Genomic DNA, 27737 nt, shown 5'->3' with positions numbered 1-27737 from the left:
CAGTCATTCCTCGGTTTGCGACCACAATTCATTCCGGGAGCTGGTCGCTCCCCGAGTTCGTCGTAAACTGAGAAGCTCTTCTGCGTGTGCGCGAAGCACTGATAGAGCGCTTCTGCACATGCGCGCGCCGCGGAACCCGGATGTAAACACTTTCAGGTCCACGGCTGTCGCAAACCGGTCAGTTGCAAACGGAGGCTGTCGCAAACCGAGGTGTGACTGTACTCAAAAATTAATAACCAGATGAAATATCTGGGTGAAACGTGCAAAAAAGAAGAAGTAGAAGTATCAAATTTTATTTTGGCCACAGACATAAGATAAAACATACGCATAAACTGAACATATGAGACTTAAAACAGGTAAGGAATAAAAGCTAATAATAAAAAGGTGATTACACCATACATAACGTAAAAAGATAAAAACAAGGACAAACAGTTGAAAGCAACAAAATGCACAGGTATTGCATTTTTGGCAAAAGCTTTAAATATTAAATTAATTCTCCTCTTTACCTTAATTATCGTAGGCACATCATCCATCCATCAGGCATTTGGATCCCATAAAGGTTCTTTAAGTTATACCTCCTGTAAAGGAACAAATTATGAGTTTTTCAGTTAAAAAAAAATTCAGACAGGGAAGATAATGTTCTAAGAATATGGCAACTAAATTAGAATACCTGGCTGGCAATTGTATTTTCTGGAAGGCTTTGAACACCAAGAAACAGAACTTTGAAGCAGCAGGAAAACCCAGATTTCCCAAAAGGACAGTGTTTTGTGTATGTGTGTGTGAGAGAGAAGGTATCTTGGAGAATATAATGGCGTTTGCTTAGGTTTGGAGCAGGGCCGTCTTAAGCAGGTCGGGCGCCCTGGTGCGCAGATCGCTCCGGCGCCCCCGCCCTGTTTATTCCTGTGGCTGGTGGTTGCCGCGCAGCACCCCGCTGCCGACCCGCGCAACCCAGCCTACCCCTAGAGCCGGCCCTGGTTTGGAGGCAAACCATGTAGGTGCCAGGCAAGCCTCTCAGGAGAGAGATTTCAATGAGAAGGGCACGACAAACAAAAATGCTTGCTCTCCCAAGCAACCAGAGGACCATTTTGGAAAATTACCACAGACAGATACGGGAGAGCAGGCTTTCCTTAAAATATATGGGCCAGAAGCATCTCCTCCTGGAAGCAAATACTTTGTGCATTACAGATAATTTAATTAGCAACACTTGAACACACAAACTGCCCGCTGTACTGCCATCAAGGCAGCATGAAGTATCCTTTGCAAAACTAAACCCCAGTGGTGGTTTCAACAGTGAAGTACAGGTGAAGATAAAGCAATGAAGCATGGCATATGGCAAGTCACTATTGGAGACAGAATGGGAGTCAATGGCCTTGTTGTTTGACCCAACGAGAAAATTATTTTGTTCTTGAATAATTAATTAAATTGAGAATTTGTTTATTTATTTAGGTATTTATACAGGCATCTGTATATAGTCCTCTTAAAGTGGTTCACATCATAATGCAAATTTCACAATAAAAGCCATAATTAAATCTTATCGCACCTAGAAAACAGAGCAAACAAAGACAGCAAAAGCTATTAAATTACACTTAAAAGTCTGGAACAGCCTCAAATTAATAAGTTAAAGAAGATATAAACAGGCAGGTTTGTTTAAATGGGTTTTAAACACTTATATATTGTACATTCTAGCCTCATGCATGGGTCCTTTTGAGACACTGTGTTTGCTATGCATGTTCTGGCTTCCCCCCTGCCCCCATCAAAAGGCCCAAGATTACTCCGGCAGGCCAACTATTACATAATTCATCACTGTAGAAAAAAGGGTGACTTGCTGACATTAGCTTTTGTCAGTTATAGATTTCTGTTCTAACTTGCTGTAGTACTTTCAAGTCATTAAGCAGCAGCACCCAACATACAGTGTGATCTGTGGAATATAGAGTTTGAGGCTTGCCTCACCTCTCATCTCTCTTTAATCATCCTGCCCCCAACCTCCAGATCCAGTTCTACTCCCCCTCATCCTCTGATCTGCCAAGCAGATCAAAAACAAAAGATCCCACATGAACGTAATGTACAGAACTAACAAGCATGCTCTGAACTAGTACATGACAGCCTGCCAGAGAGAATCAGGGCTGTTTGCTTATTGATATTTCTCATCAGCTCTGAACTAGAAAGATTTCCAAGTTAAGCAAGCTGGGGAAACAGCATCAAAGAAAACTACTTGGGGGCAATTTGCAATACAAAAATTGGGGGGTGGGAAGAAGAGAAGCAAAAGCAGGTCCACAGAAATATTTAATTGGTTCATTTAGTACCAACTTCCCTTTGCTCAGAAACATAATCATTTACATATCTTTTTCAGTGTGTGCTCTCAGCTGCAATTCCCATTTTAGCAATCCTAAATCCTTGTCTCAGGTCAGTCAGTTGGTGCATTACCGAATAGGGTGTTGAATCCTTATCTTTTAGTTCAAAACCAACACATTATCCAATAAATGAAAACATTATGCACAGCCACAATTATGTGGCCAGTCTATGAAGGAGTAGAAAAAGCAGCAAATGTGTTGTTAGGTAAAATATCAGCTTCAAAGTCAGATTAACACTGTAAACTGAGCCTCTAGCCCTTTTGCTTAAGCTTGCATGTTCAATGACTCTTAGAAGCCTGAAGGATTTCCAGTTGGTTAAAGTCTGCAGATATATAAAACCAATCATTTAGGAGAAAGAACATGCTTGCAGGTTTCAAGCTATGGAGAATCAAGTCAAACTTTTTTCAAAAATGTTTACTCCCAAGGCAATGAATTAGAATTTCATAGCTTGTTCACAAGTGTGCAGTGGGAGATTTGGCTGAATAGTGGGGGTTGGGGGTGGGAAGGTGAATACTATTTTCCCCTTCCTAGAGGAGGACCAGAACTGGTGCCAAGATACAGGAGTTCTTGAAGGTTGCGTGGAAATGAAAATATACTTCTTAATTAAGAGCTCCTGATTTTAAATTGTGCATCATAAAAACATTTTAAACGCTTTGATCAAAATGAACACTGTACCCCTAATAAAAAAAAGCTCATGCATATACCAGTAGTAAAATTTGCAGAATTGTGCAAACTAAAAAGCCATGCAAGTTGCATAATTGACATTTCACAAAACATGGCTTTCAGTAAAATTTTGGATCCTTGGAGGGTGTGTGTGTTTGACATCCGAGTCCCAAAAGCCCTGACCACATGTAATTTCCTGCCACTAATTTCCCCATAATTAACCACTATGCCCCACCACACCACATGAGCTTCCTAGGGCTCACGGTTGGAGAAAGAGCACTGGTCTTTAATCTTTGGCCTGTTTCTACTCCTACATGTGAGACTCTGTTGATGCAAGAAAAACCACTCAAGATTTCTGGCTTCTACTCAGGGTCAAGCTAGACCTGGAAGTTAACCACATCTCTTAATCACATGCTTGGGACTGTGTGCGTCAGAGCAGGTGGTGTTAACCCTTTCCCCCTGTATACTGTTCTCCTGCTGAGAACTGCCCCTCCTGAGGGAGCATTTCTAGCAAGTAGCAGCTTGGGGTGGGAGATTTCCTACAAGAACCAAGATGTAGTGGGGAGGTTAACACTAATTCCCGCTCTTGGCACTGCAGTTCCAATCCAGGTTGGGACTCCCTGAAGGCTGCTGTTACTTTTTAAGAGGAGGAGAATTATAAACAATGGATTCAAAGTTAGCACTATGTCTACTTTGACCCTTCCTCTCCCCCTGCTTCCTCTTAATATGTTATATTTGAAGGGGACATATGCTCACATCAAGGACCACAGAGGAAAGGCTCAGTAGTAGAGCACCCGCCATTCCTGATTCAATTCCCAGCATCTCTAGGTAGGGCTGGGAGTTTTCAACTGCCAGTCAGTCAGTATAGAAAAAGCTAAGGTAGATGGGCCAATAGGGCAGCTTCCTATGTACCATTTAAGAGTTTGCTTTCTCCACTGTGCTAAGCAGAGTCCTCTTCTCAAACCGCCTCTTGCTCAAAAGCACCAACCCAAAAAGCACCATAATTTGAATTAAAATCACATCATTAAGGGCTTCCACTTTTTCAGAAACTTCCTTTTCCCTCCAGCATCCTCTCTGTCAAGGGTCAGGAAATATGACACAGCAAAGTAAGGCAGCCTTTTATGAAATGAAACCCAAAATGCTAGCTAAAATGATATTTTTAAAATGGCTCATTCTTCATATGGCAGTAGGATGCCCTTCCTTCCTTTGCATGTGGAACATCAAGCCTTTAGATTCTGGGCCAGTCTTCCAGGGGTGGTTTGCTGGAGGTTCATTTCAGATTAGGTACTGGTAGGTGAGGGCACCTGATCACACTGAAAAAAAACTCTGCTTAACTGATCCAGTGGAAGAATGAGCTGGAAATTGTAGGCACTTAAAACTGATGAGGACTGTACGTCACTCCAATTAGGGGCAGGGCTGTGGCTATGCTGCAGCTCTGTGGGAGCACAGCATCTATCATTTAAGAAAAGCAAGTTTCTAGCCCTTCTGGTTGCAAAGTTAATCTCGAAAGCATATGACAATGTCTGTTGAAATCTCTGAAAGTTTCCAACAGCTGGGGCAGCATTTCAAGGCACTTGCCCCTTTTTTGACAAGGAAAGCCAGCTTATTCCAAATGAGAATAATTATGTCAACTTGCATAATGTATACAGGCCTAAGAATTTAGCTTTTCTTAGGGCAGAACTTAACCTTTATTAGCATAGGGTTCCATACTGCAAGGGCGGTGTGGTGCTGCTACTGCTCAACAAAGAACCTAAAAAGCACACAACTAACTTGGGAAGCCAACCTCAAATTTTCAAACTCTTAAAAGGAGTGAGCTTCACTACTCTTCAAAATGTCTTAGCGCCTTATAATTATTAGCAGATCAGACTACGTTGTGCAAAAGAAAGCAGGTGTGCTCAGTTTTTTAATCAACTCTTATGCTCAAAGGGTTGGTAGGCTTTTGTGATTATTGTTTCGTTTAGAGAATGAGTGCAAAACCACATAGTATTGTTTCGACGCCGGCAGGAAAAATGTTTAATCATTTGCATTTACACAAGTTGCCACCTAACTGCTTTTTCATGACACAGAATTTGGATTACCTTGATAAAGAATATGATTGTTTTATACAAAGAATATCAACATACAGATTAAGCTATGAAAAATCCATTTGAGCTCTACATTGTCACCCTTGTGAACTAGTCATGCCCCTAAATTTTGCAGCAAAACTAGTCCCAGCAACCAGAACTGAGCTACAAAACAGGACAAAAGGTCTATAGATCAAGGTTCACAAGCTCAAGATAAAGCGTTTATGTCTAGAGATGTGCCAGATTACTGGCTCAAATCCACAATAGGGATCCAGGAATGGAAAGAAGCCTACCTCAAGCACAGCTCCAGATGTTACACACAGCTGTGGCTTCTCACTTTAAATCTGCATTGGTCTGCTAATGTTTCCCTGGAATGTGTTTTCACATGCTCCTGCATTTGAGAAATCTGTGCACCTTTTCCATGAATACAAGCAATCCTAAACCCAGGTCACATTTGTAGCAGGTGTTTGTGACAAGAGACAATCCAGACATTTCGCCAACCCTTGAAGACCTCTACATACAAACACGCCACTCCTTCAAACAAAAAACTAGCATCATCATAAAAGGATATCCGAAGAAACAAGTGCTCTCTCTCTCTCTTTCTATAAAAGACAGTTCTATATAGAAGCCACATGCTCCAGTCTAAAAGACCTATCCCTGCATCGCTGATGTGTGAAAGTGGGCCATCAATACTCTGTAGAAAGAAGGCATCTGCACATACACACAGACACTACTAGTATTAGTCGTTCCAAGATATGAAAGACAGAATACAGGACAGAGCCTTGGTTCAAATAAGCAATAGGTTGTGGAAAAGTGCGATACACCGATAAGCAGAGAGGCAAGTTGCCTATTGTAGATGCCCAGGGTGAACCGATTCAAAAACAGCTTAAATCACCCATTTAAACCCAATTGCCCACTGTGCTCAGGAGATATTCAGCAGTAAATTGCATATATGCATTTAATTGGTCACTATAGCTATTAAAGCATACTATTTTGCAATAAATGTCTAAAGGCTGTCACAATGTCACCTGGAAGATGGAGCAAGCTTGTTTTCTCCTGCTCCAGATGCTGGGATCCGAACCAATGGATTCAAGTTACAAGAAAGGAGATTCCGACTAAACATCAGAAAGAACTTTCTGGTGGTAAGAGCAGTTTGACAGTGGAACAGACTCCCTCGGAAGGTGGTAGACTGTCCTTCTTTGAAGATTTCTAAGCAGAGGTTGAGTGGCCATAATAATAATAATAATAATAATAATAATAATAATAATAATAATAATTTATTATTCCAACCATCTGGCTGGGTTCCCCCATCTGTCATGGATGCTTTAGTTGAGGTTCCTGCATTGCAGGGGGTTGGACTAAATGCCCCTTGGATCCCTTTCAGCTCTACAATTCTGCGATGCTATAAATTGTCTGCAGGGAGATGGCCTTTACATGTACACCTGAAGAATTCCCCACAACCTGGAAGTCTGCATGATCAGGGTTCCAGGTTGCATGGAAAGCTCCCTCCTTGCAGATATGCACATTATACATGGGAGAGGGGAACACATATACCCAAAGTGGGCAACTGGGCAGGACTCCATTCCTTCCTCACATGTTGATCTAACCAAAGAACAGAACACATGGATAGGGCAAAAGAAAAGGCAGCCTTTCTTTCTTAGGGTGAAATCCTGTTAGACTGATCCTATCAGCTTGTCACGGTTACCTCCAATATACTGTGACAGCAAAAGGGTTAAAACAGACTGTCCACTGTGTAGAAATTGAAGCTGGCATTTAAAACTCAGGATACTAGGAACTGTCTGCTCATCATCCATTCAGGCTGCCATCAGCAATATCCTCCATACTCCAATCATTGCACATCATCTCGTTACCAAGGGAATACAAAGTGATGAGCTGGCTGGGGTAGCGGGGGGAACAGACTCAGAGGGAAGCTTTCTGTGCACAGTGTTAGCCTGCTTTGGAGGCTTTTTCTACATCTGCAAAAGAAAAGAAAGTGACACCATAGTTCCAGCAATTGCACTGGCTTCCTGTTGTCTGCAAGACACAATTCGAGATGCTGGCTTGACTCATACAAAGCTTTAGGTTAAAGAATGAGGACCAAGCAACCCAAGAAACTGTCTCTGTGGGATCCACTGTAATATATTGGACTAAGAGCTCTCTTAATATAGCCATCCCAGGCCCAAGTTACATCAAGCACAGGTGGAGGAACATCCTTGGTGCCCCACTCACCCCGCTCTAGTCCTGGAACTCTTATCTCTCCTCCGGGGATACAAACCAAACCCTGAGCATCTTTTGGAAGCTTAAAAATGTCTGTATTTAGACTAGTATTTAGTGGCAGAAGAGTGTGAAAGGTTGTTTTCTGCTGCTCCAGAGAAGTGGACACGGAGCAATGGATTCAAGCTACAAGAAAGAAGATTCCACCTAAACATTAGGAAAAACTTCCTGACAGTAAGAGCTGTTCGACAGTGGAATTTGCTGCCAAGGAAAAGAAGCAGTCTGGGGACAGTTCATAGCCTTTGCCTAAACATGGTTTATATACATTGCTTAATCATGTTTACACCTTTCCATGGTTTGCATTATTGTTGCTAATGATATTTTTAAATTAGACATGCAACAAAGCATTGCAAAGTACCTTCACCTTATGGCGGGAATGCTCCTGTTCAGGTTTTCAGACACCAATACCCCCCTCCATAATATTACAAGCTATAACCAGCTCAAGTAGGCCATTCTATTTTCTGTTTTGATTTCCAAGCAATACTTACTGTTCTGTGGTTACTGACCATGAGCCATCCTAAACAGGTTTCTTGATTTAAAGGGGGGGGGGTCCTCCATTAGGATTTGCTGTACATCTGCAAACCTCTGGGTTCCCCCAAGCTTGCTGAAACCTCCCCCCTTGTTTCTCCGTGGTCCCATTTTGGCTCCAATCTTGTTGGAACTCAATTTGCTATTAGAGGAAGTGATGTTTGAGATATTTAAAATCTCATTTTATTAATGAAACTATTTCCATCTGGCTGCAGCAGAGAGAGAAATTGAACAGCTGAGTGGACTCCATCGTCTTGGCTGAGAGAGAAGCTAGAAACCATTTGGCTGTTCTCTTCGCTGAGCAGTCTCCACTCCAGCGTTTCATTATAAGAATAATTATATAACTTTAAGAATGGGTGTCTGAGCTTGCATTCCCCTCTCCATCCCCTTTTCCTCTTGTGCCATATATTTTAGATTGTAAACCTGTGGTTCAACACCATTTAATATTTTCACAGAACCTAGATATTACAGGGACTTTATTTTTTACATCTCCCTCGCCTTGGTCTCCCTTGCTCTCTGTCCAGTTTGCATCTGTAGCACTAAGTCAAACCAGCGTGAATGAGCAAATGTGAGAGTTCCCAGAGCAAGATCACAGCAGCTGCACTTCTCTCCCAAGTCCTCCTGCTGCTGTCATGTCATGCACCCAGGAGCTAAGCCATGGTTAGCTCATGGGTAGGCAAACTAAGGCCTGGGGGCCAGATCCAACCCAATCGCCTTCTAAATCCAGCCCGCGGAGGGTCTGGAAATCAGTGTGTTTTAACATGGGCAGAATGTGTCCTTTTATTTAAAATGCATCTCTGGGGTATTTGTGGGGCATAGGAATTTGTTCTCTCCTCCCCCCCAAATATACTCTGGCCCCCCCACAAGGTCTGAGGAACAGTGGACTGGCGCCCTGCTCAAAAAATTTGCTGACCCCTGGTTTAGTCACTCTCACTCTAGACCAGGGGTTGTCAACCTAGTCCCTACCCCCCAGTAGTGTGCTTTTCAGGATTCTAGGTGGGCAGTAGGGGTTCTATGGCACAAGCTGAATCCTCCTTCCATCAAGTCCTGGTGGGCGGTAAGGAAATTTTACCATCAATAAAGATGCATTAGTGAACAGTAGGTATAAAAAGGTTGACTACCCCTGCTCTAGACGAACCACATGTGGTAAACAAAGGACAAACTTAGGTTACAAACCATGACCCCAGATTTTGGTATAATGCTAAGCAAAACCATGGCTTAGCACCAGGTAAGTGAGAAGCCACAGGACTGCTTGCTGCAGCAGAGATCCTACCACTTGGAACCCATTCATTCATGCTGAGCCATGGTTTGGGCTAAGCATTGTACCGACCACTCTATGACACCAGGCACTTTTATACATTTCTCTTGAACTTTCCATAAAAGGCTTTCAAAGACAGGATGCTATGCTGGAAGGATCATTTTGACCCATGAGATCCAGTTCTATTTCTGACCCTGTTCTATTGTCTGAGAACTATGCGCTTCCTTTCTGTTCTCCTTCATTTCCCCCACCAGATCTTCTGCTAGGCAAGTTTCATCAGCCTGCATACATATACATCAAGGATCATACCTGCTCATACTGAAGTCTCCTACTGAATATGATGATGTGAATTAAGGGTTGATGAATTTTTATTCTGCAATCACAGCATCCAGTTATACTCCATTCCTATACAATTATAGTTATGTTTTTATGAAGGTAGCTCATAAAATCATGCTTGTCATCTCTTCCTAAATACAGTATATTTTTAGAACTCTTGGGAGGTTATGTGCCATGAACCCTACAGCTCAGAGACACCCAGTTTTTAAAACATGTTACATCTCATGTTCTCTTTATTAGAAATGCATACAGAAGGCATGCTAGACATATATTCCTACATTCTTTTTTTAAAGACAACTTACTGCATATTGCTTTCAAAATGTATCTGAGTTTTTGCAGTTGCTTCCCATAAACAGTCTAGTATGGAACTTACTTAAGATTCTTCGAAGCAAAAATAGACAATCTGGGTGGGGTCAAAAGATTTAAGACCAACTAGCCACTCCTCCTGATCTTGCAGAATAGAAACTTGGAAGAGAAATGATACTACACTAGTGTCATTCTGAAATAGGTCGAAAAAAGCACATTTCTCCACAGGGCAATTATTGCATTAAAACACAAGCTACGCACCAAAGACCAGAATCCACAAGAAACATACATGCACCAAGACCCCAGCATAATCCCTGAAGAGGCCCTATACTTTTGAAACCAAAGCACCAGACACTCTAGTTTCAGACAACAAAATCCTCCTCCTGAACAAGGCTGTGTGCCACACAAAAATAACTTCCCTTTTCCCTTATTAGTGGTGTGTCTACAAAAAAGCCCCTCTAATACAACGAGTCAATTTAAACAGTCTTGATTACAAGTTATGCCACACAGTTTCTGTAGCCTGGCCTTAGCAAACAGGTACTGCTGTGCATCCTCTGGACAGGTACACTCTCAAGCAACCTTCTCCAAACCTGTGGCTCTCCAGTTGCTTGGGACTACTTCCCCTCAGCTCCAGTCTATGGGAGTTGCAATCCAGGCTGGAGAAGAACGAGTTAGGGCAGGGGTGAGTGGGAAAGTCTAATGAGAATGAGTCTCTTGTTGGGCAGTTTGCAAGCTGCTACTTGGCTTCCTAAAATGGCACGGAGGGAAAATTAAAAATTGGTGGGAAATGCAAAACAGTAATTTTGAGACTCTACCTCTGTGGAGTGCAGAAAAATTCTCTGAACTGTTGGTGGCTTAAGGGCTTAGTGGTTAGCTTGATAAAAAGTATCAACCATTGTGTAACACACAAATTCCATGTTAGGGATCATTAGAAAAGGGACTAGAAGTTAAACTGCTAATATCATAATGGCATTATACAAAACCATGGCACAAATGCACTTGGCATACCGCATACAGGTCTGGTCACATCACCTCAAAAGGGATATTGTAGCATTAGAAACGGTTCAGAAAAGGGCAACCAACATTATCATGGGACCAGAGCAACACACCCCTGTGGAGGGCTTTTTAGTGGAGGGTGGGGTTTAAATAATAAATTATATTATTATTATTTAGTTTAGAAATAAGGCAATGACAGAGTTGTATAAACTTATACACAGTATGGGGAAAGTGAATGAAAGTTTTTCTACCTCTGGAACCCAGGCCTACCTAACAAAGTGTACATTGGAAAACTCAGGATAAATAAAAGCAATCACTTTTTTCACATAGTACATAGTTTACTTCTGTCGCCAACTTCATGATGACCAACTCAAGTGGCTTTAAAAAGGGAAATTCATGAGGGATAAGCTGCAATGGCTATGCTCTCCCTCCACTGCCAGAGACATTATGACTATGAAGACTAGTTGCTAGCAATCGCAGGTGGGGAGAGTGTTGTCGTACTCAGATTCTGCTTCCAGACTTCCCATAGGCAACTGACTGGCCACAGCAGGACGCTTAAGTTCTTAAGAATGTTTGAAACTAGAGCTGAAGAAAAGGAAAACTGCTGCTACTCTAGAGAGGGAACGTGCTGGCCACTGTGAAAAGAAAGGAGAGCTGGCATGCATTTAAACTAGAGCTGAAAGCGCAAAACTATGAGCAGCATGGTATATCCCATTCTCAAAGTCCTCCCCCATTTATTTATTTTTAATTGAGTCTTTCAGATTTGCCCATATATCTCCCTCCTTTAAGCAGTAGCAGTTTATCCATACCATAATCAGAAATGAAGTCTGGTTAGAAAAACACACATTTTCAGAATGAAAATACAATAAAATACACCTGTGCTATGAATAACATAGTGAGCTTCTCCACAGAAGAACAGGCAGCAATCCTACTTGTATATATCCAAAATGCCAGTTTACAATGAAAGCCCAAATTCTCACAGTTCTTCATAAATAAAATTTATGTATTTAATAAAAATGTGGAAAATTCCAACATGCTAACATGCCCAGTAGTATCCTCCATGTTGCAGATATGAGGAAGGGCTTACCTAAGGTCACCTAGTAAAAACATACAACTGAGGAAAATTTAGTTGCCTGCCTTCCAGTTAGTATATTGTATGTTTAGCTACTATTCCATATCAACTCTCTTAGTAATCTGTCCTCACAGAAAGTCTGAGATTCACAGGCAGATTGCAATTTGCCAAAGGCTACCCAGTGTGCTTCACCTGCTAAGGAGAGTTGAACTCTTCACCCCCAATCTCCAAGCCAAATTTTCTTTCTATTAACACAAACTCTCTGTTTACAAAATCAAACAGGTTAAAAGTCAACTGGTGGGAAGGAACCGAAATCTTTAAGCTACCCTGTGTTGTGTTTTTGATTGCAAAACATGAATTGAAAATATGTTAGAGGCTTTTTGTTTTTGTTTTTTTTTAAAAAAAAAACTTTAAAAGGTTTTCTTGCACAGGAAGGTTAAAAGCATATGGGGATGTTTTCCTATGCAGGGCCAAAGGTTCATCATAAGACGCTATGCTCCTCCTGATTAGTTATAAGGCTGGGAGAGGAGTGGAAATATTGCACCACATTTTTCCGTGTTTAAGACGCCCCCATGTATGAGACGACCCCTATATTTTGGGACCGCAACAAAAAAAATGGGGGGGGAATTGCTCGCCACCAAAAGCCCACCTGCTCACTCGACGCAACCACAGCCGACTGCACGCACACCTCACTGCTGCTGTAAATTGACCACCCAATTGCCGCAGCCAATCGTCAGCAGGCCTTGCCGCAACAACCAAACATACACTCAGTCACCACTGCCAATCCCCTGCTGGCTGCTGCCACCAATCGCCCGTCCACCCTCTGCTATCCATGTATAAGACGACCCGCAATTTCTCCCTATTATTTCTAAGGAAAAAATATTGTCTTATACATGGAAAAATACGGTATACAGCTCAGAAGAGTCCCCACCAATGCTGGAAAAGAGTGTACAATAGGGGTTTGGAAGCTCCGGCCAAGGGGTCAAATATAGCCTTCCATATTTCTCTCTCTGGCCCTTGGAATGCTCCCCCATTCATATACTGAATAGGGAAGCACTCTCCTTGAAAACTCCAGTTTAGCTCTTCTGAGGGCTGTTATATCCAGTTCCATCTTCAGAGATTTCAGCAGCTTGAAATCAGTTCACTAGCCAAGGCTGGTTATAGGCTGCAACTCTATTAAATTCTGTTAAACCCGGCTGCAGCTATTACCTCACTGGTATCATCTTGCTTAGACTGTTGCGGAGCATTGTGTGTTATGCTTGCCTTTGAAGACAGTTTTGGAAACTGAGATGAATATTAACTGGGACCAAACCTATGAAAACATATTATGCCAGTTTTGAAACAGCTGCATTGCCTGCATGTCCATTTCCAGGCACAATTCAAAGAGCCTTAATAATTTAGGGCCAAGGTGCTAATCTGTCTGGCCATTAAGATTTACTTTCAAGGCCAAGCAGGTGGCAATAAACCCTTTTCTCCTGTGGCATCCCAACTTTACTGGATTTTCCACCCAGAGAGGATCACTTGGTGCTGTCTCTGTTTGGCTCTTGGTGCCAGGTGAAAATCTTTGCTTTGGGGGAGGGGGGGAGGTTGGTTTTATATTGTATTTTTACTGCCTGTTCATTGTTCTGTAGGTTTTTTTAAAAAAATTATACCAACATATTTTTGTGTTTAATCCGTAAAGTATTCTGGGAGTGTTAAAAGATCAGCTAACCAAGTTTTTATTTAAATAAAAAATGAGTTCTCTCCATGAAATCTCCCTCCCCCCCCCAAATATCTCCACCTGTTTGTAATATTCATGCTTGTTTCTCAGGCAACATGAATTTAGTCTGAGTTCACGGTTTCAATAGATGCTCTCAGATATTTTCCTGAAAGCCAAATATGGCATCTATTGCCTTCCTTCCTGCAGTGATTTAATAATCCTGTCAGAAAGAGAAATGACACAGTGTTTGTGGCAACATTCATAAGGCAGAGTTGCTTAGTGTTCAGTCCCTGTAACTGTTGGGTTGTATACTTTTTCCAATAAAAGGCTGGCTCAGATCACTCTGTCGTCACATAAATCTTGGCTTAATTTATTGGCCCTCTTGCAACTTTCATAATGTGCACACATTTGAAAGCCAGTAGCTGTAACTGCAGTGATAAGCAGGGCTGTTCTAGCTTCCAGAAAGCCTAACCTGTCAGGCATGAAACCATATTGTTTTGTAGTCCCAACAGTTTGGTACAGTTGCCTATTGCATACAACTCCCCGAGGTATGTACAAGTATACTGCTTCCAAAAATTGCCCACGCATATCCAAGCAGTGTTAGAAACTCATATATATAAACTAGGCACCAAATAGCATGTTAAACCTGGGTTGCAGTCGCCACAACTATCTGTTCGCCAGGGGGTTGGACTAGATGACCCACAGGGACCCTTCCTACAATTCTGTGACTCTATGATCGCAACCACATTGCTTGACTGTAGCTTGCTCTTATAACAATTCACTTGTCCCAGTATGCATGATGGAGAAACATATACAGTACAGTGGAAATGGGAAGGGTATAAACTATGGGCTAAAACAGAGGTTTTTAAACTATGGTCTGTGGCTTCCTGTGGAAAGGCTGTTGCACAGTCAAATATATCTATACTCAGCCCTGCACTTACGTTCCTTAAAGAGGTGATGGAAAACTAAGGTGCCCAGCAAGGGGTCCATGATTCAAAAAGCACAAAATGTGCATCTTTTGCTGTGCACAACTCAGCTGGCTCGATGGAGATGTCCGTTGCCAGCCTAGTGCCCATACATCTCCACATAATTTCATATGGACCCATGTCAGTAGCAAAATGCGTCTGGTGCCTGGGGAATTTCAAACACTGCATCCAAGAATGGAAAGGGGGGGGGTGAGAAAGAGAAGAGTTCTTGCCCTGACTGTTTCATTTCCTTTTATCATGACTTGTGCAGGGCAGTGCACTCAAATTTTCAACACTCAGCAAGACATACAGATGCGAGTGGAAGGAATGCAGCGACAGCGACATGAGTAGCAGCACTGCTGCTGACTGAGAAAGATGGACACAGGGCAGGAGGACATCATGGGTCGCTCACTCACACTCTCAAGTCCACAACTATTCAGTGCCACAACACATCTGCTGAGAGAAAGCCAAAATAAAAAAGTGCAGGTATCCAGGCAGGGGGGCTGGATATGAGTTGCTTGGCTAGAACATGCATTGCAGCTTCTCCATTTCATAAGTAAGGAGGAGGAGCTCCAGTAGCTGGCAGGTGAAAACCAGACACAGGAGTACATTTTACAACAGGTCCCATTTGCCTGTATTTCAAGTAATTGGGAAAAGTACACACAGAATAAAGGACCAGGTGGCGCTGTGGTTAAACCACTGAGCCTAGGGCTTGCTGATCAGAAGGTCGGCGGTTCGAATCCCTGTGACGGGGTGAGCTCCCGTTGCTTGGTCCCAGCTCCTGCCAACCTAGCAGTTCGAAAGCACGTCAAAATGCAAGTACTGTAGATAAATAGGAACCGCTACAGCGGGAAGGTAAACGGCGTTTCCATGTGCTGCTCTGGTTTGTCAGAATCGGCTTTGTCATGCTGGCCCCATGACCTGGAAGCTATACGCCGGCTCCCTCGGCCAATAATGCGAGATGAGCGCACAACCCCAGAGTCGGTCACGACTGGACCTAATGGTCAGGGGCCCCTTTACCTTTACCTTTACACACAGAATAAGGAAAAGCATTTTTAAAGTGTGTGTGTGTGTGTCTGTCCTGATAGCAAGTGGTATGCAACATCTTTGGTGCTCAATTATCTGGGTGATATGAACCAGTTTTCCATGCATGCATACTACTCTGTATCAGAGGAACTCTGATATAGTAGCCTATTGGAAAAGCAAGGAGAATCACTCATCAGCTCAACTCACGCTTGCCTCCATTTTAACCTATTAAATTGAGACCCAAGTTACTTGCATCATCAGAAAGTTGGGAAAATCAAGACAGAAAGACCTCATTAGAGCAAAGCCTAGCCGTCATACATTGTTTCTTAGGAATGCAAAACAGAACAGGCAAATGTCACTGGAAAGTGTCAATGAGCCTATGTGGTCCTCATCTGACAAAGCACAGCAAAACCCAAGCAGGAAGCAGTTAATTATAGAACAATGGTTTCAGCATATATAGGATGGAGGAGATTAGGGCAGTGAGTCTTTGCAATGATACAGCAGGGGAAAAAGCAAAGAGTAGAAAAAACTAGTACTGTAGTAAGAAAAGTCTTCGGAAGGAAAGGCTTGGTGATGCTGCAGCCATCTGACCAGAAAAACAAAATACGTTAGTTGTCTTAATTTCTTTACCAAGGCTTGAACTCGTCTTCAAAACTCTTGTCCTAAAAAATTTACAGTCATACCTCAAGTTGCGTACGCTGCGGGTTGCATACTTTCGGGTTGTGTACTTGGCGGACCCGGAAGTGTTTACTTCCGGTTCTGCAGTGCGCACATGTGCAGAAGCATTCTCCGCGCTTCGCACGTGCGCAGAAGTGATCTATCGGCGCTTCGCACATGCGCTAAAGCGCTACTCGGGTTGGGTACTTTTCGAATGGCACCCTGGAACGGATTGGGTACTCAACCCGAGGTACCACTGTACTTAGCAGTTGAAAAACATCATTGCTTATTCAAGCAGATGGATACATTCTGGCCTACAGCTCTCTCCCCCCCCACCACCCCCAAAAGGAAAATATGGATTCAAATTATCTTCAAATTATCTTCAGGGTTGCTACCTCCTTCTTCCATGCATGCACATACATGCTGGATCTAGTGCCTGGGGCCACAAAATATTTTCTCTACAGCATTAAAAGGATTAATTCATTCACCAATGTAATTTATTCTCTATAGTAGCCCCAACCACTCCCTCTCCCCCCAAAAAGAAAAGCGGATACATCTACAAGATCTCCACTTACTTGCAAACACCTGATTATATCAAATGTTAAGAATATTACAGAATATATTTCTCATCTAAATGTTTTTGAAAGATGAAGACAGATTAACAGAAACCAATAAGCAAATAACCACACACAAGAGAGATGGACCTCGACTCTCTATTTACTTTTAGAAACATTCCAGTTAGCATATTTCAGATCAAGCATTTCTAATTCTTTTTAGCCTGCCATTTCCCCAAAGATATCACCACCTATAGAAGAAATTGCAAGGATTACAATTACCAGAATCCCAATGTTAAGAATGTAAACTTACCCAAAATTAAGGCAAAATATAAAAAATAGCAATACAATGCAGTCTGAGTTAAGCACATTTACAGAACAATTCTAAGCATGGGTTTTTTCTATTTAAAACACACACACACACACACACACATACACACACACACACACACACACACACACACACATTATTTGATACCTGCTCAAAGGCCATGGAATGAGACAGGTTAACAATCCAACTAGATATGTGAAAACAATACTTCGTTTTTCTGTCCAGCTTTGCTAGACGTTATGGACTTCTGTCTCAACTGCTTAAAACATTTCATGTCCTACAGCCCAAGGCCAGAATAACATCTAGTGCAATCTGTTTCTGAACCACCATGTCTTTAGCACTGCCAAGAGATTTTTACTTCCTAAAGAATTATGACCACTTTAAGTAGGATTTCAAAACCCCAACTTCCTTTTCCATATGTTTTAATGTGCAGTTGGGCTACAATCTGACATTGCCACAAATCGCAGTAGTGCCAGAATCCTCAATTATTCAATTAATTTTCATCAGTTTTAACTACTTACAGACTATTCTTCTCCCACAGCTTCCCACTGCTTCTTTAATTTGAAGCCTACAGCCAAGTAGTATCAAAGCAAATTAACACACTTGGGGAACATGTTCCTCTCATGAGAAATACATTCTGATTTGTATTACAAAGAAAATTTAAAAAGAGTGCAGAGATGCATGTATCCTCTCAGGCTTTTAAAATGCGTATTTTACTGAATTTGGGTTTGTTTGGATATTGACACCACACACAACAAACCAAGAAGGGGGAGAGAAAGGGAAAGGGGGAAAGTAGTGAGCCAATATTCATTGGCTCTGCTCATTTTCCATTTACAGGGGTATCGCAAAATACCCTTACATTCAGCTAGGGTTAGAGTTCAGCAGAGGTATCATTCTAGCAACTCATGTTCCCATTAAGTGAAGAAGTAAAAGAGGCACACTAAACATGTAAGCCAAAATGATCTGTTCTAGGGGGCATTCCAGCTGGGAGACAGACAGGGTGCATTCTTCATGCAACACTATCCCAAAAGCTCGGAAAAGAGGCTTCCTTGGCTTAAATTCCAAACATTAAAAGCCATTTTTGAAGCCATGTAAGCACAGCCTGTGCAAGAACAAGGACACAAGATTGCTAGTGTATACACTTTTTCACACTTTTTATTCACTTCCAGTACTAATGCATTCCAGACCCCCCCAAGTGTCCCTATTTTCCAGGGGTGTCCCTGATTTAGAGAAGCCGTCCCAATTTCTGATTTCATCCCAGAATGTCCCACTTTTCCTTAGTACATCCCTATTTTCATTGGAGAAATGTCGGAGGGTATGGAGTTATCCGAGCCCCGAGCTGTCTAAAGGCAAACCCGTATGGGGAAGGTTTTTTAAAAAATATTTAACGTTTTATTATGTTTTTATATATGCTCAGAGTGGCTGGGGCAACCCAGTAAGATGTGTGGGGTATGAATAGTAAAATGATTGTTATGGAATGGGACGTCCCTATTTTCATCGGAGAAATGTTGGAGGGTATGGAATACTAGTACATCCCTGATACAGTGGTACCTCGACTTACGAAAACGATCCGTCCCGCGGCCGTCTTTGTAAGTCAAGGTTTTCGGATTTCGAAGCGTGCGGCGAAAAGACTTCCGGGGTTGTCGACTTCGGAAGTCGAAACCTTTGGAAGTCGAAGCGTTCGGATGTCGAGGTATGACTGTAATTGGCTAGGGATGGGGCTAACAGTTGCTGGCCTTCCAACTCAGTTGAGTCAGACATTCTGCTCCCTGTCAGCAACCTCGGCATTCTGCATCAGCTGCAGTTTCCAAACAGTTTTCAAAGTCAGACCCATATACAGCACACTCTGGTAATCCTGCCTAGACGATACTAGAGCAGTGATCATGGAAGCCAAGGAATCTCTCCTCTCCCATTGCTCCACACCCAGCCCCACTTATGGGATACTCTCAAGGGAGGTTCACCTGACACATAAATCTTTTCACGTTAATCTTATTGCAGTTGGTGGTTTTGGGGATTGGGGAGGGGGTTATTATGCAGTGGTTGGGCTGGTGGTAATGGAATGGTTTTTATTGCTTTAGTGTCTCAGTGTTTTTTATTGGTTTTTACATTCTGTATTGTATGTTTATTCTTCAAGGTGCTTTGAGACTTACATATAGCAAATACAGTGGTACCTCCGGTTGCAGACGGGATCCGTTCCAGAGCTCCGGTCAGATCTTGAGGTTTCCGCAACTGGAGGTACTGCTTCCGCACATGCACGTGTGGTGGTGGAGTGCTTCTGCGCATGCGGCAAAACCCGGAAAAATACCTCCGGGTTTGCCGTGTTCGCATTACCATATTTTTCTGTGTACAACACGACTCCTATTTTTTGGGACTCCAAATTAAGAAAGGGGGGGGGAGAATGCCCAGAGTTGTTGAGCTTTTTTTGGGGGGGGGTTGCTGACAATCACACGCCTCCCAGAAGGCATCAATCCCAACCAGCCCTTGCTGCATACACCAATCACCTGCCCAATTGCCACTGTATATCTCCTACTCGCTACCAACAACCGCACGTCCACCCTCTGCACTACCCGTGTATAAGACGGCCCCCAATTTTTAACATTCTTTTTTGATTTAAAAAAAAAAAACCACCTCGTCTCATACATGGAAAAATACAGTAGTATCCAAGTTACAGTGGCACCTTGGTTTACAACCATAATCCGTTCCGGAGGTCCGGTTGTAAACTAAAACAGGTTGTAACCCAAGGTGCGCTTTCGCCAATGGGGCCTCCCCCCCCCCAAAATGGGTTGTAATCCAAAAAAAGGGACACACATTTCCGGGTTTGACGTGGTTGTAATCCAAAATGGTTTTAATCGAAAGCGGTTGCAAACCAAGGTATCACTGTCTTTGTTTCACTGACTCCAGTTTCTTTCCGTACAAGTGATCATCAAATTATTTTAGGTGCCACATACAGGGTTGATTTTCCATGTTCTCATCACATACTGTTTTCCACCAATATACACACCCTAGCTTCCTGCTAGGAGTTCTCATAGGCAGTATATTTTGGGTATTTCTTTTATTAAACAGAAGTATTATTAGAACTGCTAGCAGGGGGCATTTCCTGGAATAAGGGAGGTGGCTTTGATACCCAAAAGAAAGCACCTTCTTTCATCAAGCATTTAATATCTTCAAAGTTATGAAACAGTCTTCGTCTCCAAACTTCATAACAGAAAGCCCCATCAACAAGTATCCACCCCAAGCACTGAAGACTGGATTGCAGCTTGAGGGCTCCTTTTTTACTTATACCTTGTGCAGAATTTGATCTGCAATAATAAAGCTTGCTTTCACTGTTTAAAAAAGACCCCAAGCAACCATTGGTGTACACTGGATTGTCCAATGTCACGACAGTCAATTCACAGACAGGTACAGATATATTATTACTTTCCTCAAAAAGAATGCTGAAAAGCAAACCATTTACAGTGGTACCTCTACTTACGAATTTAATGCGTTCCAAACACACATTTTTAAGTCGAAAAAAATTGTAAGTCGAATCCCATAGGAATGCATTGGGAGAAAAAAATCGTAAGCGAAGCAACCCTATCTAAAAATTCGTAAGTAGAAAAAATCCTATCTAAACCGCATCCAAGATGGCGGACGGAGCTCCATTTGTAAGTAGAAAAATTCGTAAGTAGAGTTATTTGTAAGTAGAGGTACCACTGTATTATGGATAGCAATGATACCACAGGTTTCTCATCAAAATAACATGGATGTTTTTGTCTGCTCCTAATGCTGAGTTAACTGGCCATACCCTTTCCCTCCTCATATCCGGCTTGTATAAAAGAACAGGACTCTCTTTTTGCCAATTAAACCTGTTGCAGCTGGACTCTCCAGCTAATTGAAGGCAGGAGCAAAGACTTCCAAGTCCAACCATTTTCCTGCCAAGGAAAAGACGCATTCTTATGCATTCATTAAGAGTGCTACTCTCTATACAAAGGCTGTTTCAGTTCACACAATAGCAATGTCGTCTCTCATCACCCAACACCTCAGGAAAAGTCAGGGCCAAAAAGCAACTGATTCAGGACCCAGGTCCTGGAAGCCTAGGAGAGATTACCAAGCCTCATTACTTCAGAAACATTCAAGAAGCATCTTAGATTAGCATATTTGCCATCTACTTTCCTGTCCCTCTCCAGTTCTGACTGCTGGGGTCACAAAGCGAAGAAACTACTGTGATCAAACAATTGAGTCAAACAATTCTGAAAACCATAACAATTCCAAAGTCTAATGAATTTCAAAATCATGACATGCCAATAATCATTATTCCGTAATTGGTGGAAGCCAATTTTGACCATTTAGAGTAGCGTTCCTCAGTCTGGTGCCCTCTAAATTGGACTACAACTGCTGGCTGGAGCTGATATGAGTTGTACTCCATCATATCTAGAGTGCACCAGCCACTATGTAGGGTGCAAATATGACAACACCAACTCAGCATCAGCAGCCAGAGAAAATAATTGGCCTTGGGCATGATTCTTGCTTGCCCTTGAGCAGCTCCCAGCCTCATGCAGGAAATGTTGTCAACAGGATTCACAGTAAAACCTCATCATGCTGTCTGCTTAAATACATAGCTGTCAAGTTTTCCCTTTCCTCGCAAGGAAGCCTATTTCGCATAAGGGAATTTCCCTTAAAAAAGGGGGGAGAACTTGATAGCTATGCTTAAATACCACTCACACATTTAGAAAGGGAAAGATATTCAATCCCCCTGGTTGCCCAGAGATACACCCTCCTACTGGTTCAGAACTACAGTCATACCTCAGTTTAAGTATGCCTCGGTTTGAGTACTTTCAGTTTAAGTACTCTGTGGACCCATCTGGAACGGATTAATCCACTTTCCATTACTTTCAATGGGAAAGTTCGCTTCAGGTTAAGTACGCTTCAGTACGGACTTCCAGAACCAATTATAACCATACTTCGGGTTAAGTACGCTTCAGGTTGAGTACTCCGCGGACCCGTCTGGAATGGATTAATCCACTTTCCATGACTTTCAATGGGAAAGTTTGCTTCAGGTTAAGTACGCTTCAGTACGGACTTCCAGAACCAATTATAATCATACTTCGGGTTAAGTACGCTTCAGGTTGAGTACTCCGCGGACCCGTCTGGAATGGATTAATCCACTTTCCATGACTTTCAATGGGAAAGTTCGCTTCAGGTTAAGTACGCTTCAGGTTAAGGACAGACTTCCGGATCCAATTGTGTACTTAAACCGAGGTACCACTATACTCAATTTAGAAGTTGAGCAGCCACATGAACTGTTGCTATAGGCACCTTATGTATGTCCATCACTGCCTGAGGTAAGACATACAACCTCTAAGATAGTGTAGGGGACCATCTAAGTTTGACTGTTTTTTTCTATTCCTCCAGTGGAATATGGGGAGGGGGTGAGAATTAGGAAAGGAATCACTGGGTCAGTACCGGTAGCACTCGCTTTGGGGAAAATGTCAGATAAGCTATGTGCTTCATCAGCCTCACCCTACTGTGTGCTGGTAAGGACCTTAGGAGGATATAATTTTAGAGTTGTGATGGCCTTACTAAGCAGCACTGGATAGGTCTGAAGCGGAGAAATGCTTTGGAGAGGAAAGTTGGGGCAGTTAAGAAGAGGAAGCCTTCCCAGATAAGTCACCCTCTTCCCCAAAATCAGACTCCTGAGTGAACGTATCCTTCTGTCATTTGGGTAGAAGGTTGTACTGGAGTTGCAGAAATTGTCCCCAAATATGCATGCCCTTCCCTTTGAGGTTTGGGTTCTGACTGGTTGACTCAAGTACAGCTCCTCAAAACATGGATGAGGAGCCTGATTTCCAGGGAAGTAATAGTACCACTCTATTCTGCCTCGGTCAGACCACATCTGGAATACTGTGTGCAGTTGAAGGAGCTGGGTATGTTTAGCCTTGAAAAGAGGAAACTGAGAGGAGATATGACAGACATTTTCAAATATCTCAAGGGCTGTCACATGGAAGACGGAGCAAGCTTGCTTTCTTCTGCTCTGGAATCACTCCTAGCTGAAGATAGGATTCTTATGCTGTGGTAAGCAGGGATCTCTTTTCACTTCAAGGGCTGATACTGCAGCAGATCTGTGCTCCCCTCCCTCTCTCTCTCTCTCTCTCTCTCTCTCTCTCTCTCTCTCACACACACACACACACACACACACACACACATACATACACAAACCAGCACAACCTTTCTGAGTCAGCGTGGAAAAATATTATACACAGGAGTGTTCTGTATAAAGTCACAGCTATTAGGAGCAGAGCAGAATTTCCTAGAACTATTTAAACTGAGTTTTCCCTTTACTGTAATACTCTTTAGCCACTTAATATGCATTTTACAGTTTTGTACTGCTAGGGGGAAAACCCTCTCTTTTCAAAGACTCTACACCCAGCATTCTTCCAAAGCTCTTTCAGACAGACTAGGCAAGTCATGCTTGGGAGGAGAAAAATGAAGCCACTTCCCTCACATTGTTGCTGAAAGAATCCATGGAAGCCATCCAAGTCCCAGTAAAATCAATGGACAGAAAAAAACAAACCCATCTAACTTTAAGAAAGTAAGTCTCTTTTGCTTCCCCAAATGCCAAACCCTGAACAAAAGTGCAAGAAGGAAATGAAAACAAGGCCAATTAATTAAACTTAGAGATCCCAAGTGGCAGTTTAAAGCATTCAAAAATTAAATAGGTTAAAGAGAAAGGAAGACACAAAGTCAATCTCAAATGTTCTAAGGGACACCCAAAATGTAGTACATAGTTCACAGGGCTGCACTTTCATGAGAAATGGATCCTGAGGGTTAAAATGTTGGATCACATCTTTATGCACACTGATGGCCCTATATAAATTATTAATAATGCCAAAATATAATCAACCTCAAATAGTCAGTGTCTCTCTGCCCCACAAATCCTCAACACAAATTAGAAGCCATGCTACACATAAAAAACGTTGAAAGATGTTACATTTACATACATGATGTACATACACACATACATTTGCATACATAAATCGATTCCTCTTCTCTCCTTCTCCTCCTTTCATTTAGTCATTTCCCCCAATCTTGAAGTATGGAAACTGCTAGCTCGTCAGGGCAGAAACCTCTTTTGCATTTATGCGCTTTTACATTACACAGCAACAACACGCGCCAATGGCACTAAAAAAAATAATTAACCCAGGATTATGCTTCCAAGTGCAGTCAGCTAAGAGCTAAGGAGGCAGAGGAGGCCTCCAGCCACAAGTCAAGGTGTACTCATTTTCACTCTTGCTCAAAAACCCCCCTTTTCCTTCAGAAAATCTGCTAGCTCATTGTGCAATTAAGTGGAAAGGAATTGCAAAACAAACCAGGTTTTCAAACAGAATGGCAACAACCCATTTCTTGCATTATAAATATCTATATAAAAGGCAACCAGAGGGAAGCCATTTCCTGCTGCAATCCCAGCTGTTATTTACAGAACTTGAAATGTGCTGGAAGAGAGGATAAAACTGTTTTAGTGGTCCAGTAAACACTGTCTGTGTCTGCTGCCAATTTCAAACCAAGACCCAAACCAACCTCTATGGGAGGATAGCGTATGCATGCAAGACTATGGGGAACATGGGGGTCTTGTCCTTTCCTACAATCTGCACCAGAAGCTAGACAAAAAGGTCCAATGAGCCCTAAAGCTCCACAGTGGTGGAGAGCACAGATATTTGTTTTTACAAAAATCTTATCAGAATAAAGTAAACAATGTAAAAACTCTTATCAGTAAAAACAATGGAGTTTCTTTATCAAGATCATTACCACCCAACAGATCACAGACTTATAAGGGCAGTGATGGTTTTTAATGCTAACACACGACACACTAGCATGAAAAATGCTACATGGCTGTGAATCTGAATAAGTCCCAAAAATATCCTCTCCCTACTGCCAGTTGCCAACAAAGGTGCAAAAGGCATATGATGGGAGCTTCCAGAGGGGTGGGCCATGCTAATCTCCTGTTGCAGAATAGTCCTGTCACTACTTAAAGACTAACATTTTTAAATTTTTATTTACTATTATACACTTAGACCACTTCACAGCATAAAACCATCGGAGCAGTGTACATGTTAAAAAGCAGATTCAGCTCTAAAAGTGATGAAATCAATTCAACAAACTGTAAAAACTCTAAAACAATCAATGCAAACTCTTTTAAAAAAGGAAACGATTCCACCAGATATAAAATTGATCTTGCATAAATGACTGGGTTGCACCTCAGTGAAAGCCTTCTTAAAGAAAAATGTTTAAACATTACCACTCAGGCACCTGTCAGCTCCAGATTGCAGGAGCTGCAGAATTGAAATCCCAATTTCTAGTATATGCTGTGAAATGACTATTTTCTCCTGAACATTCCCTGTCCCTAAATCCACATAGCACGTCACTTTTAAAATCTGTGCTTTTGCCAAATTCTTCTCACTTAGAATAACGATGAAGCAAAGTTTCACTCTGTTTTCTTTCTTTTTTGGAAAATGCTTTCCTAGCAAGAAGTAGATCTTCTCAATGTTATCTAACAAAACTGACCTTGAATACCCCAGCAGATCTCAAAACACAGAAGTAGTTATCGGTTTCTAATGAGCAATTTCCCATGGTTCTCAAAAGCTGCTTTAAAAAAAGGAGCCCAGGTTGCTTTCCACATAATAAAATGAAAAACTCCAGTTTGTAGCTAAATTAGTCAGTGAATGAAAGTTCAGGTGCAAAGAAAAAATGGACCTTTTGCAGGCATACATCAGAATGTTCTACACTTGGTATTCCTGGCTAAGAACCATACGCAAGTCACTTCTGTTTGCCATCTTAGGAGGTTGAACTTTACATAGCTAGAGGAAAATTTCAGAGGATGTTTGGAAGTGCAAGAGCTGCCAAAAACATTAAATTAGTAGAAAGTTCTTCATAATACATGCACCGAATCAAACCAGAGATTTGTTCAGCTACTGTTGTGGTTGAAGCTGAAATAAACTGCAAACCTCTATGAAGCGATCACACCCAATAACACTTCCTGCCTGTGCATTCATCTCTGCACTATCTGAGTTTAAAGATATGAGCAAGAGAAGAAAAATATAAAAAATAGTAATGTTCCAAACAGAACTCAAAGCTGTTTAAGTTTTGACTCTAACCTGTTTGATCAGTAAGATCAGACTACCAGAACATGAGTGAGTGTCATGCCACCATCAAAAAGTCGTTTGAGACAAAAACCTTACAGATCAAGGCGTCCCTGGACTTTGCAATTCATTTTATGAGAAAGGAAATGCATCAGCCAAGGCTATCTCTTGTATGCCATTCTGATTGCGAAGAAGTAGAAGCAACTCACAAGCCTCAAGCAGGCATTACAGCACACACAGATTTCCCTGGCATACTTAAACTGTTGTACATAAATTAACACATTGCTTGGTAGTGGAATGGAAACCAGTTTCAGAAGCATTATCTAGTAACTGTAACCTTTCTGGATTTTATTTTGGTATGAGCTTTCGTGTGCATGCACACTTCTTCAGATACACTTATATATATACAGAGATAGTCCTGAGATGGTATGTTGGATGTTGTTATATACCATCTCAGGACCAACATACCATCTCAGGACTATTTAATTGCTCATCTTCTAACATTGTGTATGCCATCAAATGCCAACAGTGCCCTTCAGCTCTCTATATTGGACAAACAGGCCAAACCCTACGCCAAAGGATAAATGGACATGAATCTGACATCAGGAACCATAAGACAGAGAAACCAGTAAGAGAACACTTCAATCTCCCAGGACATTCTATACAAGATCTCAAAGCAGCTGTTTTACTACAGTACAGAGAAATTTCAGGAACAGACTGGAAAGAGAAGTTTCTGAATTGGAACTCATTACCAAGCTTAAAACCATGGAGCCACCTGGGATGAATAAAGACATCGGATTCTTATCTCATTATGCATGATCAAGCTTTTCTTTAGCGCCTCAGCCCTTGCTTCCCCCCCCCCCAGGACTAATTGCAGTCATCAGCAGTCGTTAACAGCCATCTCAGGTTTACCACTCCCATCAGCCCATCTCCCATTCCCACCCACCCCCACCACCCTCTGTATATATATAAGGGTCTGACACTTCTGTTTCAAGTGTATCTGAAGAAGTGTGCATGCACACGAAAGCTCATACCAAAATAAAAACTTAGTTGGTCTTTAAGGTGCAAAATGCTTTCTATTTTGCTTCGACTCAGACCAACACGGCTACCTACCTGTAACTTTCTGGATTTATTCTGCACAACAATATATATATATATTTGACAGTAAAGGTAAAGGGACACCTGACCATTAGGTCCAACCGTGGATGACTCTGGGGTTGCGGCGCTCATTTCGCTTTATTGACCATATTTATTGACCAAGGGAGCCAGCGTACAGCTTCTGGCGAAACCAGAGCAGCACATGGAAACGCTGTTTACCTTCCCGCCGGAGTGGTACCTATTTATCTACTTGCACTTGACGTGCTTTCAAGCTGCTAGGTTGGCAGGAGCTGGGACCGAGCAACGGGAGCTCACCCCGTCGTGGGGATCCGAACCGCCAACCTTCAGATCGGCAAGCCCTAAGCTCTGTGGTTTAACCCACAACGCCACCCCATCCCTAAATAAGCAGGAGAATGGCCATTATTTTTACTAAAGTTGCTACACATT

The 27737-nt window shown here is 42.2% G+C and overlaps 1 protein-coding gene across 4 annotated transcripts in view; it reads right to left on the bottom strand.

Annotated features, from left to right (window-relative positions):
• Positions 1-27737, bottom strand: part of PTPRA (protein tyrosine phosphatase receptor type A) — a 138272-nt gene that overhangs the window by 76114 nt on the left and 34421 nt on the right. For 2 of the 4 annotated variants that reach the window (XM_035103105.3, XM_035103107.3), the window contains exon 2: positions 507-578. The exons of the other annotated variants lie outside the window; for them this stretch is intronic. In XM_035103105.3, coding sequence (XP_034958996.1) covers positions 507-533 — 27 coding nt within the window. In that variant the 5' untranslated portion in view covers positions 534-578. The remainder of the gene's footprint in view (positions 1-506; positions 579-27737) is intronic. 4 annotated transcript variants of the gene reach the window in all.

The sequence above is a fragment of the Zootoca vivipara genome, chromosome Z1 (genome assembly GCF_965207765.1).
Source record: "Zootoca vivipara chromosome Z1, rZooViv2.hap1.1, whole genome shotgun sequence".
NCBI classification, from domain to species: Eukaryota; Metazoa; Chordata; class Lepidosauria; order Squamata; family Lacertidae; genus Zootoca; species Zootoca vivipara.
Note: the sequence above shows the minus strand (reverse complement) of the source record. Positions and strands in the feature narration are given on the sequence as shown.